The sequence below is a fragment of the Rhinopithecus bieti genome, unplaced genomic scaffold, assembly GCF_001698545.2.
Source record: "Rhinopithecus bieti isolate Rb0 unplaced genomic scaffold, ASM169854v2 scaffold_33121, whole genome shotgun sequence".
Lineage (NCBI taxonomy): Eukaryota > Metazoa > Chordata > Mammalia > Primates > Cercopithecidae > Rhinopithecus > Rhinopithecus bieti.
The window spans coordinates 327530-346678 of NW_016814090.1; the positions used below are offsets into that span (position 1 = coordinate 327530).

The 19149-nt window shown below is 49.4% G+C and overlaps 2 protein-coding genes and 1 long non-coding RNA gene across 8 annotated transcripts in view; 1 reads left to right on the top strand and 2 right to left on the bottom strand.

The window, feature by feature from the left end:
- Positions 1 to 1790, bottom strand: part of TTC21A (tetratricopeptide repeat domain 21A) — a 31691-nt gene extending 29901 nt beyond the window's left edge. For 3 of the 4 annotated variants that reach the window (XR_001881020.1, XM_017849636.1, XM_017849633.1), the window contains exons 1-2: positions 1607 to 1790; positions 262 to 391 (exon numbers count right to left, since the gene is read on the bottom strand). Coding sequence is in view for 3 of the 4 variants with exons in the window: in XM_017849636.1 (XP_017705125.1) it covers positions 262 to 391; positions 1607 to 1633 (157 nt within the window). In the remaining variant the exon portion in view is untranslated. The remainder of the gene's footprint in view (positions 1 to 261; positions 392 to 1606) is intronic. The other variant, XM_017849635.1, reaches the window with a different exon arrangement.
- A 28-nt stretch (positions 1791 to 1818) lies between these two features.
- On the top strand, positions 1819 to 12533 carry GORASP1 (golgi reassembly stacking protein 1). Of its 3 annotated transcripts, none has more exons than XM_017849645.1 (9): positions 1819 to 1991; positions 5362 to 5442; positions 6025 to 6228; positions 7811 to 7897; positions 8036 to 8166; positions 8410 to 8608; positions 9401 to 9551; positions 10013 to 10165; positions 10417 to 12533. In XM_017849645.1, the coding sequence occupies exons 1-9, from the start codon at positions 1908 to 1910 to the stop codon at positions 10668 to 10670; spliced, it is 1344 nt and encodes a 447-aa protein (XP_017705134.1). In that variant the 5' UTR covers positions 1819 to 1907; the 3' UTR covers positions 10671 to 12533. The 3 variants fall into 3 exon arrangements, with proteins under 3 accessions (XP_017705134.1, XP_017705135.1, XP_017705136.1); XM_017849646.1 differs by having other exon boundaries at positions 10091 to 10165; XM_017849647.1 differs by lacking the exon at positions 10013 to 10165.
- LOC108513781 (uncharacterized) lies at positions 12532 to 19114 on the bottom strand. The gene is made up of 3 exons (XR_001881021.1): positions 17506 to 19114; positions 15142 to 15334; positions 12532 to 14555 (listed from the first exon to the last, which is right to left on the bottom strand). It is a non-coding gene; the product is annotated as an uncharacterized LOC108513781 (long non-coding RNA).
- Between the last annotated feature and the right edge of the window lie 35 nt (positions 19115 to 19149).

Sequence of the window (19149 nt, forward strand, 5' to 3'; positions counted from 1 at the left end):
GCAGCTATCTCTCCAATCACTCATTTTACAGAGAGGGAACCCGAGGTGCAGAGCAGGGATAGTAAGCACTCTGAGGTCTCAAAAGTCAACTAGATATGGATTATGTAGGCTTCTGTGGATTCCCGTGGCAATCCAGCCGCTGAGTATGAAACTGTTTTTATGGGACCATAACTAGGATACAAGGAGGCATCCAGGTGGAGCCAGAGTGTTAGGGCCGGGCTAGTGCCTGGCGTCACAAGACCAACACTGCCAAGTCCTTACCTTCTTTGAGGACTCCATAGGCTTTAAAGAACTTCAACACAGGGTCATTGCTGAATTTTTCCAGGCCCACAGCTGCAGTCTGCTGCACATGGTGGAAGTACTTTTCCTGGCTATAGTAAATGATCCCAGCCTGTATGAAGGAAGACATAGCTGCATTAGCCCAGTCCCTTCTCTGTCTCTGTTCTGTCCCAGATGGGATGAGACCTGCTCCCTTCCCTATCCCCTGCTCCTCCTCAGTTCTGCAAAGGGAAGAGAAAGAGGAAACATTCAGGCCTCATCCTGTCCTCTAACAGCCCTGGGAGCAGCTCCATGTAGTTTTCCCAGGAAAAAGTTTGGAGATGTTTGTTTGGGAGATTACCAACAGATTCTGGTTCAACTGTGATGGGGAATTCAACCCAGGCTTTGTCTTAGGAAGGGAATAAGGGGGAAAAATGAGGACACATAATAAGAAAAATTATACCAATTGTAGTTACAAGTTATTGTGGGCTTCATATCCACTATCCTGTACATGGCCCTCTCAGTATCTTTCACAGCTAAGGAAGCTTAAGCCCATGGAAACTATAGCTTGACAAAGGGGCTGAGATTTTAAAGTTAAGTTTCACTTCCCCTAAGGTTTGTGGGTGCTAGGTTGGGAACAGATGTGGTTGGACTGTAAACAGCCTCATGGGCCATACGAAAGAGCCCAGACACCATCCTAAGGGTAACAGAAAGCAGAATGGTTTTAAGGCGAGGGATGTTTTCAGATGTACATTTTTGCAACAACCACTCTGGCTGCTTCTGCGTGTGGGGAGTGTGTGCTGTGGTGGCAGCAGGGACTACTGCTGCTGAAGAGAGCCAGAGTAGAGAAACCAGATGGCAAGGAGGCTGTTGCAGGCGCTCAGGGGGAGAGATGGTGCCAGTTCTGGGCTAGAAGATAAAAAGATAAAAAGAAAACTCAGGAGACATTGAGGAGCTGGCATTTCTTGAAGACAGGATTAGAAGATGAGTATAAGGAAGAGGTATGAGTTAAGGCTAGATTAAATAGTGATGCCATCAACTGGGGTGGGAGGCGCAGGCGAGAGTGAGCTGGGTGGAAGAAGGGATGATGACAAGAAAGGATAATGATAGTGATGAGATGCGCTGGTTTGGGGTAGCTCAAGAACCGGGGATGCTAATTTGGGGTTCAGGGAGCGCAGAAGCCACCGGAGAAGATGTGCTTGTCAGGAAGAATGGGGCAAGAAAGGGCAGGACCGCCTGATATAACTGAGGACGGCGAAGGGTGGCAAGAGAGTAGCAAGGCACGAGGTCGCTGTGTCAGAGGCGGGGAGTCACGAGGGAGCTGTCGGACAGCGCCCAGGCCACGCACCATAAGGGAGGAGTCATTGCTGTTCATGTCGGGCCGCTAGCGGCTCCGAGTCCGGGTCTGGTGGGGCGGTGCGGAGCGGGATTCCCGAGGCAGGGTCGTGGGCACTCTATCACGGCGGGCGGTTGAAGGCGTTACAGTCCTTGGAAACGGAGCTGCTAGCCGGTTGCTAGGAGCGTCAGTGTCTGGAGTGGGAGGAACAAAGCGCTTCACGTCACAAGGCGCAGGAATCGAGCGCCGAGAGAGCGAGTCCGTGCTAGTGGCGCCGGGTCGGCCTGGGTAGGCGCAGCGAGAGTGGACCTGGATGCCGAGCGGAGCCGCTGCCATGGGCCTGGGCGTCAGCGCTGAGCAGCCCGCGGGCGGCGCCGAGGGCTTCCACTTGCACGGGGTGAGTCGCCGCCGCGGCGCCGGTGACCTTGGCAGGGCGCCCGCAGCCCCGCGCCCGGGCCTGGCGGTCGCCGGCTGGCTGCACTGCGGCGGGTCCCCTGGCCCGAGTGTTTTCGCCTGGGTGGCGGGCGGTGCCCCCTGCCCGGTGGGAGCCGCCTGGGAGAGGCGGCCTCGCGGGACTCCCGGACCCTGGCCACTCTGCGGCCGCGGTCGGGCCCAGCGCCCGCACCAAGTGCCAGCAGTGCCGGAAGCGGAGCGTTTTCCCGGTCCGGCCGTCGGGAATGGCGCTCCTCCCGGGTGAAGAATGCACCACTGCCAGTCAGGACGCACTCTTGCACTAAGCACATATTTACGCTCGCCTGCCGCGTCCGCGCTCCGTGCTGGGCCTGGGAAGAGAGTCAGCCATGCAGAGGACAGTCCCGGGGGCCGGGGTAACCTAGTGGACGCAGCTGCAGGGGAGCCCGTCGGCGCGCATCCCGCCAGTCGTAGGGTCGTAAGGGCTTCCGAGTGTAGAGGACCGGTGCAAACCAGCCACGGGATAGTGGGGAAGGGGAGGGCCAGGAGAGTGCTGCAGAATCCTCGAGGAGAGCGTTTGCAGCTGGGGAGGGTCCCAGCCTTTAGATGCCTCTACAAGGAGGTCTGGGCGAGCAGGCTTCCGGAAAGTGGAGACGGAGTGGGGTTCCTAGAACGGAGTGGGCTGTGAAGGTGAGGAGAGGGGCCGCAGCCGCTGTGAAGGTGAGGAGAGGGGCCGCAGCCGGATGGAGATTTGTGCCTGCGGAGAGGGAAGGGCTATAATGTAGGTGAGAGGGGCTGGGGGTCTCTCACCCCGGAGCGCTGCGGGGAAGAGGCGTCCCTGCACCCCCCTTTCCCTAGTGAAAGGCAGCTGGATGCAGAGATGAGTGGAGACAGGCAAGTTTGTCGGTTCGTGTGTTTTGAAAGTAAGGTCTGTTGCCAGCTAGCCACATGAGAGGGCTAAAGGAAGAGCTTCTTAACGTGAAAACCGGGCTGGCTTGGAGAACCCAGAGTTGACAGGATTTGTGCTTGGTAATGGGCTTTCTTACAGTGAGGCTCCAAACAGCAAGTGTTGACAGTGGAATGCATCCAGCCAGAAGCGTCTTCCAACAGGTTTGATTAAAGGCAAAGGAACTCAGGATATTGGCAAGAGGAGGGGTAGGGCGATGATGGGAGCTTCGAAGATGGGAGGGACCTGCCTGATGGAGAGGGACAAATCGGAGAGGGACCAGGGATCAGAGGTTGTCAGTCACAAAAACATAGTTTTGAGCTCCTACTCTGGCAGGCAGAATTCTAAGGCTCTAGAGATAAAGCAGTGAACAGAACAAACATGGTCCCTGTTCTCCTGGAACTGACATTTGGAATGCTGGTAGGGAAAGAAGGGAAATGAAAAAAATACATGGTAGGTGGTAATTACTAGTGATAAAAATAAAGCAGGTTAAGGGGATACAGAATGGTGAGTGGGTGCTATTATTGATAGAGTGGTCAGGAACGGCCTCTTCTCAAGTCACATTAGAACAGATGCTTCTGAAGGAAGTAAAGAGTGGACAATACAGATATTTAGGGGAATAGTAGTATTCCAGGCAGAAGGACCAGCTTGTGGAGTCCCCGAGGTATGTTGTGCTTGTGTGTTTGAGGAAATGCCAGGTGATGCTGGTGTGCTTGGGTGGTGTGACCAGTGTGAGGAGGAGACCAGAGCAGACCATGTAGGACCTTGCCTGTTGTCCTGAAGATTTAAGATTGTATTCTGAGATGTAGAACCATCAGGAGGTTTTAAGTGGAGGAGTGACATGACCTACTTACATTTAACAACATTGAAGAACAGCTGTGCTGCATTGTAGAAATATTGGCACCTCGCTGTGTGCCTAACACTTTGGAGAAGTCGCTGCCCTCAGTGAGCTTATAGTAGTGGCAGATTCACCAGGAAACAGCTGTTAGGAGAGGGCAGTGGTTGGGGGAGGGCTCTGGGTTGGATTTCCTGGGGTCAAATTACTGAATTACTGAGTACTTGGTCTCATCTGTCATTTGAGGTTATTAAAAAAGTTAAATGATACATAAAGCAGGTGAGGTGGTGCTCCTGGGAGCAGCTTGCCTACTGGGCCAGGCCAAGTAGGGCCAGATCTGATTTCTGGGCCGCACTCACTCCTTTTGGAAGCCATGGCAGCTTCTGGAGGTGATGAGGGGCCCAGTTGGTGATGCTGCCAGAAGGGAGTCCTAATTTCAGGAGCAAACTGGCCTTAATCTCAGCGATTTGTTCTCAGCCTAGTCTTCATGAGCTGTCCTTCAGGTTGGGGAATCCAAAACTGGAGGGGCTGGTGTGTAGCAGGAGCCATAGGGCCTTTCCCATGAGGAGGCAGCAAGAGCCTAAGTCCTGTGCCCTCTGGGCTGGGTCTGGCTGGTATCTACACCAACAGGTCATCAAATGCCCATAGCCAAAGGCCTGAGGGTGTGGGTCCATCTTCGGGTCTAGGGCCTTGGGACAAAGCCTGCATTGTTTAAGCCAGGCTCTGTAAATGGGGCTTTTGGGATGGATTTCTGCTGCAGCCTGCAAGGCCTGGTGGTTGTGCTTTTGGAGACAGCAGTGAGCTGGGGAGTTCAGGGAGGGGCAGGGAGCACCCTGGGACTGGGAATGCTTCCTGGAGGAGGTGTCCTGCACAGGCATGGAGGCTACACTATGAGGCTGGTAGGGTAGCTGAGCCAGTGGGAGGCTCCTCAGTCCAGAGCCAGGGTGTGGGGATTGGCACTGCCCACTCACTGGGCTCCCTGGCTCAGGCCCAGTTCTACCCCTGGGGTCTGCTCCTCTGCCAGTGGCTTTCCTTACCTGCTGAACTGAGCCTGGGTCTCCCAACCCAGAGGCTGGGGACCCCTGGGATCTGGCTGCAAGCTGCCTTTCCCACTCCTCTTTCTGGGCACAGCCCTGGGTATATCCCTCCTGAGGCCTGCCCACTTCCACTGCACATCAGGACCCTCCCTTGTCCAGTCTAAACCTTTCTGGTAAACCCTTTTGGCTTTCCAGCCAACCCTAGCCCAGCCCTCTAGAGCAACATACCCACAGGCCTGGGCCAGCCTGTCTCCATATTGCCTCCTGGGAGCTCCTAACGATGTCCTGGGCTATGAGCCATTTCTGAAAGCATCTGTGGATCATAATCAGGAAGGAGCCATTTTCCTAAGAGGAAAATTTTTGCTCAGGAAGGTAGCAAGAGACCATGGAGTGAATCTTCAGAATGCCCAGAACAGTTCACGCCAGGCATGTGTTCTGGCTGGCACACGGGAGTGCTGATGGTTCCTGAAATGGGGGAGAGGGCTACTTGGAGAGTCCCAGGGTTGGCGCAGTGACTGTGGTCTTTGCTGTGGGACAGGTGCAGGAGAACTCCCCAGCCCAGCAGGCGGGCCTGGAGCCCTATTTTGACTTCATCATCACCATTGGGCACTCGAGGCTGGTGAGGTTCCCCAACCCTGCCTCTGCTTTGCTTGCTTGTGTGTGTTTGTGTGTCTCCATCTGTCCCACAGGCCCCAGTCTACCCTTCCCTCCCTTTTTTTCTAAAAGGAGTCCCAGCCCTGTCTCCCCTTCTGCCAGGGTTGTACTTAGAGCCTGACTGGGGCCCTGCCCAGTGCTCAGCTTCTGAGCTCTTGGGGTGGACAGAGGACAGATGGCCTCTTGGAGGTGGCCACAGGCCCAAGGGACCTGCCTCCTGGGCGTGAGGGATATGAGGGCCCTGGCCAAGGGGCAGCTCAGAGTGGGGCAGCACTGGAATGCTGTGGATCCCAGAGGCTTTTTGCTTGCTTTTTCTGGCAGGCTGAGGAAGATTTGGCAGTGCTTGGGGGAGGTGGGGGTGTCAGTGGCTACAGGCTTAACCCTGGTCTGTGAACCTGGCCCATCCACTACCTTGGCCCATCCCCACAGTGACCCTGCTGGGGGCTGCTGCCCACTAAGGCCCTTGCCCCATCTCAGGCCCAGACTTGTCTGAGGGTCCTAGCCTGGGCATGGGGTGGCCTTGGAGTCAGCCCCACTGCCCCCACAGAACAAGGAGAATGACACACTGAAGGCACTACTGAAAGCCAATGTGGAGAAGCCTGTGAAGCTGGAGGTGTTCAATATGAAGACCATGAGGGTGCGCGAGGTGGAGGTGGTGCCCAGCAACATGTGGGGCGGCCAGGGCCTACTGGGTGCCAGCGTGCGCTTCTGCAGCTTCCGCAGGGCCAGTGAGCAGGTCTGGCATGTGCTGGTGAGTGTGGGGTATGGTAGGGCAGGGTGTGTCGGAAGGATGAGTTTACTGGGGCAGGTCTGGATGTGGGCGGGGTGTGAGGGTGGGACATGCAGGAGTGGGGCGGGAGCCTTGGAGCAGTGGTCAGGGAAGACAGAGGGCAGGATGTGGTCTCATTCCAGTGTCCCAGAGAGGGCAGCTCATTACTACCTGAACAATGTACCTTGCTTCCAGTTAGCCATGACTCTGAGCACTTTCTTACCTTCTATACCTAGGTTACTTAATTTGAAAGGCAGAAATACCATCTACTGGCATGGTGGTTGGACTGCTGGAATGCTGCTGCTTTTATTATTTTGTGTCCCTCTGTGTGTGTGTGTGCGGCCATGTGTTGCATGACAACGTTTCAGTCAACCACGGACTGCATATACAATATTGATTCCATAAGATTATAATATCATATTTTTACTGTACTTGTTCTATGCCTGAATGTTTAGCCACACAGATACTTGTGTTACAGCTGTCTACAGTACTCACTACAATAACATGCTGTGCAGGTTTGTAGCCTAGGAGCAATAGGCCACACCATATACTCTAGGTGTGTAATAGGCTATGTGTAGGTTAAGTTCACTGTATTATGTTTGCACAGCAATGAAATCAACAATGCATTTCTCAGAATGTATCTCTGTCAATAAGCAACGTGACTGTAAATATACTGTTTTTTTCTGGTATATTGTTACATGATTAATCGATATCTTAACGAACCTCAGTGACCAAGCTGTCGTAGATGTTAGTCTGTCCACAGACACACGTGCACCCCCAACACCTGTGCTCATTGATGGTATCTAAGTTCTTGACTGCTCAGTCCTGTAGCCTGGTGGAAGGGGATGCTCTGAACTAGAAGTTGGCTGGTTTGTTTTCTAGCCACTTATTTTTCTCACTGACTTCTTAGGAGAGCCTGGCCAAGTTTCTCAACCTTTGCAGCCTTCTTTAATCTGCCCATGAGGGAAAGGGGACTGATGATGCAAATTCCTTTGCATTTCCCAGGGAGATTGGGAGTGGTGAAACTTTCCAAGGGAGAAAGGAATCCTTATTTGTACCCAGTTTTGCTCATTGTCCTCACCTCCAACCCCTAGGGGTCTTTAGGCACATGCTTGCAGCAGAAGCAGCAATGTAGTGGGGTACCTCCTGTAGCCAAGGTGTGCTTTTCTTCTTTTCATATATTTCTTTATTTTTCTCAGTAACCCTATCGTTAGGTACTGTGTATCTTGCTTTTAATTGTGGGGAAACTGAGGCTAGGAGAGGTTCAATAATGTGTTTTCAGTCATATAGCTGGGCAGCTGGAGCCAGAAGTTGAGCCCAGGGTCAGCTTCCAGAGCCTGGTGCTGAGCCTTATCATGGTACTGCCCTCTGCTGGACAGGCTGTAGACCTGGGGGAGGTACGGGAATGGAGGGGTGAAATGAGGGAGTATGGGCTTGAAGCCCTGCTTAGGGACAGAGGACAAGTGTCCCACTCATTACCTGAAAAGGCAGTTCCCCCTGCCCTTTCCCATCCCCCAACCACAACTCTAGTAGCATGGCCAGTGGCTTGCGGTTCTTTCCCCAGGATGTGGAACCATCTTCACCTGCTGCCCTTGCTGGCCTGCGCCCCTACACAGACTATGTGGTTGGTTCGGACCAGATCCTCCAGGAGGTGAGGAACCCGTGGCTTGCCCCTCCCTAGACCCTCTGGATGTGGTGTGAAGAGAAGGGCGCTGTCCATGAGAAGTGTCTGGTTTTGTTGAGGCTTCAGCCCTGGAAGCAGGCCTCAGGTGCTATGCGTTTCTCACAGTCAGAGGACTTCTTTACGCTCATCGAGTCTCATGAGGGGAAGCCCTTGAAGCTGATGGTGTATAACTCCGAGTCAGACTCCTGCCGGGAGGTGACTGTAACTCCCAATGCAGCCTGGGGTGGAGAGGGCAGGTACTTCATGGGGTTGGAGGGCTGCAGGGCCAGGTGGGTGGGGCCTGACCATTGGGCATGGACCTCAGAGTTCTATGGTAGAGATGGAGGAGGGTTGGGCCCTTGTCCCAGGGATCCTGAGGCTGACCAGTGTTTCAGAAGTACCCTTTTCAGTCCCCTTATTGCTGGTAGTAGGTGGGGATAGCAAAGGTAGGGAGGGCCATGGGACAAGCCACTGAATTGAATGTTTCTGGCCTTTGGCAGTCTGGGATGTGGCATTGGCTACGGGTATCTACACCGGATCCCAACTCAGCCCCCCAGCTACCACAAGAAGCCACCTGGCACCCCACCACCTTGTGTTCCACCACCTGATGCCCCACTGCATGATGCCCTACCACCTGGACCCACCCTCGAGGACTCTCCTTCCCTGGAGACAGGTTCCAGGCAGAGTGACTACATGGAGGTATGTGGGGAGAATCTATCAACTGGGAAGAGAGAAGACTCTAGAGGCTACCCTTGGGGAGCCATCAGCAACCCTCCCGTGGCCTGTGGGGCCTTTGTGATCTGAGAGGCCCATCTACTTCTGGGACCCAGTGGGAGCAGGCAAACCATGCCTGGAGCAGTGAAACTCACTTTTGGCTTTCCTGCCCCTTGGGTCTAGAAGTGAGGGTGGAGGTGAAGCACAAGTTGTCATCTTCATTTCATGAGCGGGAAACTGAGGCTCAGAGATGGGTGCTTGCTGTGCCTGTGAGTTGTGGCAAAACTGGACAAAGGGCTGGGCCTCCAGAGCCACAGTTGGGATGGCTGTCTGGCCAAGTCTGCAGGGAAGTGCTGGCCCTGCCTTTACAGCTGATGAGTGGGTCCTCTGAGAGCACCTTGGGGCACTGGGCTGGTGCCTGGGGTCTGGGCCAGGGAGTATTCAAGGATGTTCTCCAGGTATGCCTGAATTCAAGGAAGGCCCTGTCTTCTTGTGAGTCATTGATGGGGCAAAGGGAATGTGTCGGGGCCAGGTAGGCACCTGGGATTCCTCATCTGAGTGGAAAGAGTGCGCCCTCTCAGTGCCAACACTGCAGGGGAGGCCAGGCCAGGCCCCTCAGGCCTGACTGCCTATCACCAATATAAGAAGGGGTGGCTTATTAAGGCCATTTCCTTCCTTCAGGCAGAGCAGTGCTCCTGGGACAAGATTGGACTGCAAAATTCTTCACCTTGAGGCACTGTCCTGATTGTCCCCTACCCATTTCTTCTTCTTCCCTAGGCCCTGCTGCAGGCACCTGGCTCCTCCATGGAGGATCCCCTTCCTGGGCCTGGGAGTCCCAGCCAGAGTGCTCCAGACCCTGATGGACTTCCCCATTTCATGGAGACTCCTCTTCAGCCCCCACCTCCAGTGCAGCGAGTCATGGACCCAGGTAGTGGGCAGACCCTGGAGAGGAGTGGGCCCCAGGCCTGGGGCTGGACTTTGGCAGGAATGTCAAAACTTTCCCCAGGCCCTGCCAACCGAGCCTCATATCTCATGTACACCAAGATATTAATAGTTGCATACCATCCAATCTAGTGTACAGACGGGGAGTCTGTAGTCCAGAGAAGAGAGGTGGCCTTCTTCAGGTCACACAGCAAATTGGAGACAGAACAGAGTCTAGGCCCACTGCCACTGTGCTATTCCCATGATGACCAACTCCAGGTCCCTTTCTTTCCTCAGAAACAGGCAGTGTGGGAACCTCTTTGAGGTTGGGTGAGGGGTATCACCAGGGTCTGAGGAGATTACAGTCTCACAGGCTGGGCCAGATGTCCTAGGCAAGTTGAGCCCAGGGTGTTGCTTTCCAGCAGTCAGGGTTTGATGCTGGCAAAGAACTGCACCACCCTCCCCTAGGCTTCCTGGACGTGTCAGGAATTTCCCTCTTGGACAGCAGCAATGCCAGTGTGTGGCCCAGTCTGCCCTCTTCCACAGAACTGACCTCCACAGCTGTCTCAACCTCAGGGCCAGAGGACATCTGCTCCAGCAGCAGTTCTCGTGAACGGGGTGGTGAGTGGCCATCACCTTCTGAAGTCCTCTGGGAAGGACCCCCGGTTGTTGGGAAGGCTGCCCTCAATTCTTCAGCTGGGCAGAAGCAGGCCATTGGGTTGACACAGTCACACCAAGGCATTTGTATACTTCATCTCCAATCCCCCATCAAACCTGGAGTGGCAGTGGGGGGTGGTCAGTGGGGTTACTGGCCCTAACACCATGGCCCTAGGTTCTTGCAGGCCTCCTCAGCCTGATCTTCTGTGTTGCAGGTGAGGCTACATGGTCTGGGTCAGAGTTTGAGGTCCCCTTCCTGGACAGCCCAGGTGCCCAAGCCCAGGCGGACCACCTGCCTCAGCTGACTCTTCCTGACAGTCTCACCTCTGCAGCCTCACCAGAAGATGGGCTGTCCGCCGAGCTGCTTGAAGCTCAGGCTGAAGAGGAACCAGCAAGCGCAGAGGGCCTAGATGTTGGGACGGAGGCTGAGGGGCTAGCCAGCCAGGCCCAGATCTCTACCGCAGAATAACACCCTGGGCTGTGACAAGGCCCCTGGTGACATTTCATGAGGCCCAGATGTGGGCAGGCAGCCCAGGCTGCACTGTGCGGTCAGCTCCAAGCTGATCCTAGCCCTGTGCCTGATCCCAGCCCTATGTGTTCAGCTTTCTAGGCTGTAGCTCCAAGTGATGTGCAGGGACTTCTGCTGGCAGGGGGCTTCTGTGTCCACTCAGACTCTACTTCTAGTGTCCAAGAGGTAACCTCCCAGCATGTATCCTGCCTGATAGTCCTGGCTTTGGGGATTTCAAACAAGTCTTTCTGGGGTAGTAGAGGGCTGGGAGCAGCACCCTAAATTGTTTTATAGGAGCTGAGGTAGGAGAGCAAGGATTCTTTGCTGCTTGGGTAGGGCATAAGGCCTCAGTGGGTAGTGAGAGGGGGCCATGGGCCTTGTGGGAGGACATCTTTTGGCCGTGTACCCTCAGGTCCAGTGCTTGGTCCTGCTCTGGTCACTGGGGCTGCCCAGGAGGCAGCAGGGTCTGGTCATAATCCAATGTGAAGATGAGGTGAGGAAGGAAGGGGTTGCTGTCCAGTGTTGGCCTTGTTGCTTTGATTCTTCCTGCACAGCTCAGCCCACCCCATCTGTACTGGAAGGGACCCTGAAGCCCTGGGACCACCCCCTTTCAAGTCCCAATCACTGAGCCTTGTCATGTGTCCTTGTCCCTAGGCTACACTGCCACACTTGGCTGAGGCTGGCCACCATGCTAGTCACAGGAGGGAGAGAGAGGCAGTGTACTTGCCCCCCTCTCCTGGAGGGAGGTGGGTTGGAAATTCTAGGCCCTTCAGCAGAGACCCATTTGTGCCCAGACCACCGTATTTCTTCTTCCTCAGGGCCTACATACCACAGACCTGAATCCCCAGTGGCAACTCCTGTTAGCTCCCAAACTTAAACAGTGATCTTTTCTAAATAGACAAGGCATCTACCCAGCCTCAATAGTGAATAAAAGTCACAAATTTAAGTTCAATACCCTAAGCAATTTCTCAAAGCCAGTCAACTCACTAGGTCTGTTCACACACAGTTTCCAACCCCAAGGGGGAATTAAAGGAATAGATTAAGAGTAGGTAAAGACCCTTCTCTTCTTTCCTGTTGTAGGGGAGGAAGCTGTTCTCCCCACCCCAGGTGCCTTTGCAGGTTAAGGCTAGGTTAGGCCCTGCACTCCATCCGGGGACGGCCCCTCATCACCTGAAGTCCTCTGCTGTGTTGACTGGACCCTCACTTCCCACACTGCTAATTATTATGGAAGCTGCCTCTGGTCTTGTCTTCTAGCCTGTGCCTAGTTGAAAATCTCACCTTTACAGGATCATGTGTAATGCTGGTGTACATTCAGGGAACTCACAAGCTCTGTCAGCTGTGCAGGACAAGGAATGCCTGCTCTGGGGGGCACAGACCAACTATATGGAGGGAGGGCCCCAAATCAGCAAACCCTAAGTTTGAAGCAAACCCTTCATTTAAAGCAAACCCTTGTCAAGCCTACCAGAGCAGCTGATACGTGTGCAGAACAGTGAGGCATTGTGTCCTGGATCGTCTGGGAGCCCAATGTCAAGTCTGCAGGAATGCAGGAAGTAGAACAGAATCGCCACAGGACTGTTCTGGGGCCAGCTTCCCTTAACTCTGTCGCCTGGCAGTCTGACCCAAAGTTGCCCTCACCCAAATGTTCTGGCTCTTCCCTCCCTCACTTTTACTTTCCCTTCCCCCACAAGTTGGAGGATAAAATGGGTATCAATGCTAATATTTCCAGGGAGAACGTGAAACCAGAGGTTTCTTTCTCTGTAATCTGCCATGAAAGAAAATGACAAATGAAAAGAAAAGAAAATAAATGTGTACTACACTTTGAAATATTTTAACTAAAGCCTTTATTCTATACAACTGTGAAATACAGATTTTTACCCTTTTGGCATTGCAGGACTGTCAAATTTTCTGGAAACTGTATTACGGTTTGACTGGAGGGGAAAGAAATACAATCATGCTGGGGTTCAGATGTATGACAGGAGGGGAATGCAGCCACCCAAGGCTTAGCACACAGGGCACAATGACCCAGCAAAACCCATTTCTTTGCTCAAAGGCCCCTCGTGCAAACATAACTGAGGGCTGGTAAATAAGTTTGGTGGTTTTTTTTGTTTTGTTTTTGCCATTAATTCACAACTATTGCTAAAAAATGTGCACCAAAAGCGCACTGTTGTATCCAACAGATAGAAAGGACTTTAAAAAAAAAAAAAGCTGGTTGCTCTCTGAGGAAGGGAGAAAGACCATTTCAGCTTATTGGAAATGTGGCCACGTCTTTGCTCACTTCTTCAAAGTGCAGGTGGCAATGGCCTGTCCAGTTTCCAAAGGAAGCTGACTAGCAGTGAGTCTCTGCAGTTGTGCGATCAGAATATCTTAAATAGTAAGATATGGACTTAGGCCCATCAGCTGCCCCCAGCCGAACCTGTGAAGATGTAGAAAAGAAAAAACCTTCCCTGCCTCCCTCCCTAGTCCCTGCTATGCTGGAGGCAGGCCACACACAAGCTAGGGAGGCAACTGGACTGGAATCAACTGCCCTCTGAAGGCACTTGTGCTTCTGGCTTCATACAGGAGGCTTGTCTTACAGTTTCATGGGGTGGACCATTGATTCACTCTGAATACAAATGACCTTGGGGAGAATCCAAAGTATTTTCTGCCAAAAGTTGAAGTGTTTGTCCCCAATAAGTTACATTCTATACAAGATCCAAATGATTCTATGAAAGTGTTAGATTGTTAGAACAGTGAAAAGAAGATCTAGATACAGGTACAACAAAAACCTGCATATAAAACTTTGGAAAAACAAATATGTATACTTCCAGGATATGAATATCAAATTAACTCACTATGATCTCCCTTTACTGTGACACCATAAATTTTAGGTAACATTTGAATGAAACTGAAATTTCATCATGGTCTTAAGTTTTAATGGTGTCATGCTGCTCATCCAGAGCAAGAACCCGTGGTCTCAGCTCGCTTTGTGTAAATAAAACTGCACACAGTGGAGGAAGGAGTGAAACGGCTGCACCTCCCTGGGGTTGCCACAAAGCCAGGACATCATGGGAGGGTGCAGCATCACTAGGCACAGGCTGCGCAAACTCTGGCCCAGCAGTCCAAGTGCTATGATCCAGCACCTGGAATTGCAACAGATCTTCCTACAAGAACACATCTGAGATGCAATATTAAAAATAAGCCCAACATTAATCTTTTATTATGAAATGGGCTGGTTCTCAAATTGTGCAACAGCAAATTCCCATTAAAAATAACTGTCTTAAATGGTGAAAACAATTTGTTTTTTTTATATGACAAACTTGGAAAAAGCCTTCATATCTATTGCATGAATGGAATGTACTCTTTTAGAAAAGCTACAGAGTGTGTGGGTTTGAAGTTGAAACAGAGACAGTTGTGGCCCGATCGAGGTGTCTCTAACAAGTGCTAACAGACAGATAAGGTCCTTTGAAACAAGGAGGAAGCAAAGTCTGCACTGGCCTGCTGTCAGTCTTCTGTACATCTCGAAAGACATAGTCTGCTTGGGGCTCTTCTGCTCTTGCATTCTGCTTCCCTGGGGACAGCTTAATCTACACATAGAGACTGGTTTCTATATTACATCTCGATTAGTCACTTCAATTGAAAGATAATCTCGGTCCATACCAAATCGGCCATTAGAAGTCTTGCTCCGGTTGGGGCTCAGTGAGCTTCCTAGGACTACTCTTGGGGCCATAGAGGAAGGTCATAAATGAATACCCAGGAGCATTAGCCCACCCTTCACGTGGACTTCTGACGGTAATGGAGGGTTAGGTCTCCACCGCTCTTCCATATGAAGTGTTTCACTGTCCGAAGGTCCATATTTGGATCCAAAACCTGAATAGCCAAAATTAAGTTTAAAAATTTCAAAGTCTCTAATATCTAAAACCTTTATCATTAACTCAGGGACTCTCATCAGGTGATCCAGCTTGCTCACTCCTCCCCTATGCCTGGTATCCAATTCTTGCTGTCACGGCTTCCATGCATGTGGGAATGAAATTGAGCTTAGTGAGATGTACATCTTTTATGATTATGCCAGAAACACCAGGCCATCTTTCGGCCATTTGTCTAAGGATACGTTTTGAGTGCATCTTGATTTAAAAAACCGTTCTGCCATTTCTCCGCATACCTTCACTCTAAATCATAAACTAACATGGCACATGCTGCTTTGCAAATCAAGAAGACCATGTGTCTTTTCCTTGTCAGAAAAAAAAGCTACCAGCACATCCACATTTGTCTATGTATCCCTTCTCTGAAAATCTCCCCAGCAGTAAAGAGGAGCTTTAGGGTGGGCTTTAGGTGGGAGAGGCCCAGGGCTCCTTAGAGCCCCTCTAAAAGTAGAAGCCCCCTGCCCAAAGGCATGTAACTCTTGATGAGCACCAGCACTGGAAAAAATGGGGCTGTAGTCCTCAAGTCCACTTACCTGGTCCTGGCACAAAAGTTCAATTTTCTCCTCTGCCAACACAGCAATATCCTCTTCTTTTTCCTGTTCTCCTGGTTTTTCATTATTAGAAGAGCTAGTGGTTTGAGACTCATTATCCAAGTTGATAATTTTTTCATAAACATGTTCCATAACTTTTCGGACTTGGAGCATGTCACTAGCGGAGAGTCTGTCTCTGTAAAGAAGCAGTGGCATATTGTGACATCAGGGAAATCACTAGATATTATTTATTCCACATTATTTTTCTTTGATGCAAACATTTTATAAAGATGAAAACCAATAAATGTTTTGGTCATTACCTTAATCCATTTTTAGAGCTGCCGAAAGATTTTCTACAGTGTCCTTCTAAGACACAGTTTATGTACAACTAAATGAGATTAATACATGTTCTTAAAACTTACATATACAGGCCAGGCGTGGTGGCTCATGCCTATAATCCCAGCACTTTGGGAGGCCAAGGCAGGTGAATCACTTCAGATCAGGAGTTCAAGACCAGCCTGGCTAACCAACATGGTGAAACCCTGTCTCTACTAAAATACAAAAAATTAGCTGGGCATGGTGCACGCCTGTAATTCCAGCTACTCAGGAGGCAGAGGCTGCAGTGAGCCAAGATCATGCCACTGCACTCTAGCCTGGGCAACAGAGTGAGACTCCATCTCAGAAAAACAAACAAACAAAAACACTTACATATATATACATAGTAGCCTTCTGGGTTTTATTCCCTTGAATACTTTCCCAGAGCCTGGGCAAACTAAATAATTCTGGAAAGGCAGGCAGCTCCCAATGCTTACCAGGGTCTGACACTGCTCAGTTTTCCCTGGGCTTTCCTCCCCACTGCCATGCCTTCAACTAGCACCTGTGGGTAGACAATGCCTGAGTCTAGACTTTGAGTCTCAAACTTCTGTTCTAAACCACAAACCCAACAGCTGGTTGGGTATCTTCAGTTGGATGTCCTACAGGCACTTCAAACTCTCTATGTCCCAAACTAGACTCATCAACACCCTACCTCTGTATCTCTGATAACAGTCAATAACTATTACACCAAAAAACTAAGGCTTACGCTCTGAAAACCATTTGAACTGCAGTTGTTAAATCTATCTGAAGTGATGTCTAAGACTCACTTTAAAGTAATTGTGTGTGTGTGTGTGTGTATGTGTGGAGGGAGGTGGGTGGGAGGGCAGGTAGAGGTATAGGTGAAGCAAAATGTTTAGCAAGGTATTAATTACTGAAGCTATCTGGACAATGGGGGCTCACTAGTTTCTTTCTATATAAGTTTGGAAATCTCTGTAACAAAGAGGCTTACAAATTTTTTTGATTTTATTTGCTAGAATATACATATTTTTCATAGTTTAGCATCCCATTACTACACTACTAAAGTTCTTGGGTCTCCCTGGACCATATCCCACATTGGCTCAAAAGTTTCTGGTGTTTAGTCACTGCATGCTCTATGGCTTGGCATTCAAATCCAACATCAACAAAACCTTTAATAGCCTTTCCAATTTACTTCCTAATATCTTCCTGCTGTGCCTCCATCCCATGCTGCAGATGCATGGCTCCTCACACTACCTTCCACTATCTTATGCATGCTCCCACTACCTTCCACTATCTTATGCATGCTCCCACTTCTACATCCCTGATCACACTGTGTCTTGGACTTGGAATATCTATCTTTTGAAGTTCTACCAATCATTACATGTCCAACTCAAATTCCATGTCCTTCAAGAAGCCTTTCTGGGAAGCTCCAGCCACAAGCTCATTTCTTTCTCCCACTCTCATTATTCCTTAAGTATCCATAAAAGCAACTATTATATACAGGTTGGGTCCTAAACTGTGAATTAAGGCAACAGACAAAATGCATGTTTTATTTATCATTTTTTTCTTAGAGACAAGGTCTCTCTCTGTTGCCCAAGCTGGAGTGCAGTAGCATGATCTTAGCTCACTGCAGCCTCAAACTTCTGACGATCCTCCTGCCTTAGCTTCCTGGCTAGCTTGGACTACAAGTGTATGCTACCATGCCCAGCTAATTTTTTTACTTAAATCTTTTGTAGTGAGGGGGGTCTCACTATGTTGCTCAGACTGGTCTCAAACTCCTGGCCTCAATTAATCCTCCCACCTCACCCTCCCAAAGTGCTGGGATTATGGGTGTCAGCCACTGTGCCTGGCCTTATTTATTTTTGAACACCTGTGGTCAGCCAAAGTTGGTACCTAGTAAGTGGTTTAATTGTATAAACTATGAATATTATAAAATCAGCCTTAGATCTGGTATCTGCTTCCTTTGCTATAAAAGGAAGGAAAAGGAATTCTCTCCAGTAGTTAATTAGATCAATAAACCATATATTTACTTACTTTTTTAAGGTTTTGCTCCTGAAGATGCATGAGGTTGGAGGTAGAAAGGAATTTTGTTGAATTTGGGCATATTTTCTGAAACAGTAAAAGTTAAAAGGTATAATAGTTTCTATTAGTTGATAAATGAAAATAATGTTAATAGGAAAACATGACTTGCAAGTAATAATTATCTTACAATTAAAAGTGATTTTCTATGAAATGTATAGTGAGCTATCAAATTACCGAAGTCAGCCTTCGAGAAAATTCATCAGAAAAATATATGTAACATTAGTGGCAATATGAAATTGTAGCATGGCTCTTCTTAGATAACAGTACAAGGTATTAGAGAGAAACAAACTTTATTTTAATTTTTTAAGCCATACAAACCAAAATCTCAATTCTACATTTAAATATTGGGGCTGATACCTAAAGGCCCAAACAAAAACTTAAGTGTCTTGAGAGATACCCACAGCATTCACCTTTGAGCAAAGCCACATATTCTGTGCTGGTGAGGCCCATCATCCAACTGAAAAGGCCAAAGTCCTCCCATTTTCTTTCCCTCTGACATCAGAGTGAGGTCTGAGGTGTTAAGAAAGAATGGAAACTTCAGCCAAGAACCCAGATGTCTACCATGAAGTAAACCACATTCTTAGATGAAAGATAAAATTACGTGGTCATCTTTTCTCAGGGTATTAATCCCCTCCGAGCCTCCACGTCACATCCTGTCTGGATGTCTCCTCTCAGGAATAAGCCACAGGCCTAAAGTCAGCAATGTGTCCCAGGTGAGTTTCACACTCAAAGAAATTAGTGGCTTATGGGGTGCTCGGGCATAGAGAAGACCATGGAATATCCATCAGGTGTCACATTGGCTTTAAGTCTTAGGGGTATATCCGGGACAGAAAATAAAGTTTCTGAAGGTTCTAAAGATTAAATTCCTTTTCATACGGCTTTAGAAAGATATGAAATACATCCACAATACATAAGACAGTCTAGAAACAGACCCATGTGTATACAGAAATTTAGTACATGATAAACACAGCATTCCAGATTAGCAGAAAAAGGACAGATTTTCAATAAATTGTGCTAGCACACTAGCTGTCCATTTGGAAAAAATCAGAATCCTACTTCACACCAAACAGAAGAATAAATTCTAATAGATTAGAGAGCTAGACATAAGTATCATAAAAGAACTAGAAGAGAATATAGGAGAGTATCTGTGTTACTTTGGAGTAGGAAATACCTAAACAAGACATGAAACTGAGAGCCATCAAGGATCAATTTGATTATATAAAAAGTAAAACTTTTCACCTGGCAAAAGACAGCAGGAACGAAGTGAAAATTTAATTGAGAGACACAGATAATAGTTAAAGGGTAAATATTCAATATAAAGAACCACCCCACAAATCAGTAAGAAAATGACCCAATAGAAAATAGATAAAGAATACAAACAGGTAATTCACAGAAGAAAACAAATGGCCAATATGAAAAGATGCTTAACCTATTAATTTGTTTTTAATCCACATAAAAATAATGAGATACCGTTTGCCTATTTTTTAGCAAAGATTAAAAGTATCCAGTGTTGGTGCAGGTGTGGGGAAATGGGCACTCATACACTGTTGGTGAGAATGTAAACTAGTACAGCCTTTGTGAGGGCAATTTGGCAGT

Coding starts and splice junctions, on each gene's coding strand:
- GORASP1 (XM_017849645.1), top strand. CDS start 1,908: ATGCCGAGCGGAGCCGCTGCCATGGGCCTGGGCGTCAGCGCTGAGCAG. Junction 7,898..8,035: donor CGGACCAGATCCTCCAGGAG/GTGAGGAACCCG, acceptor CGTTTCTCACAG/TCAGAGGACTTCTTTACGCT. Junction 8,609..9,400: donor GGCAGAGTGACTACATGGAG/GTATGTGGGGAG, acceptor CTTCTTCCCTAG/GCCCTGCTGCAGGCACCTGG.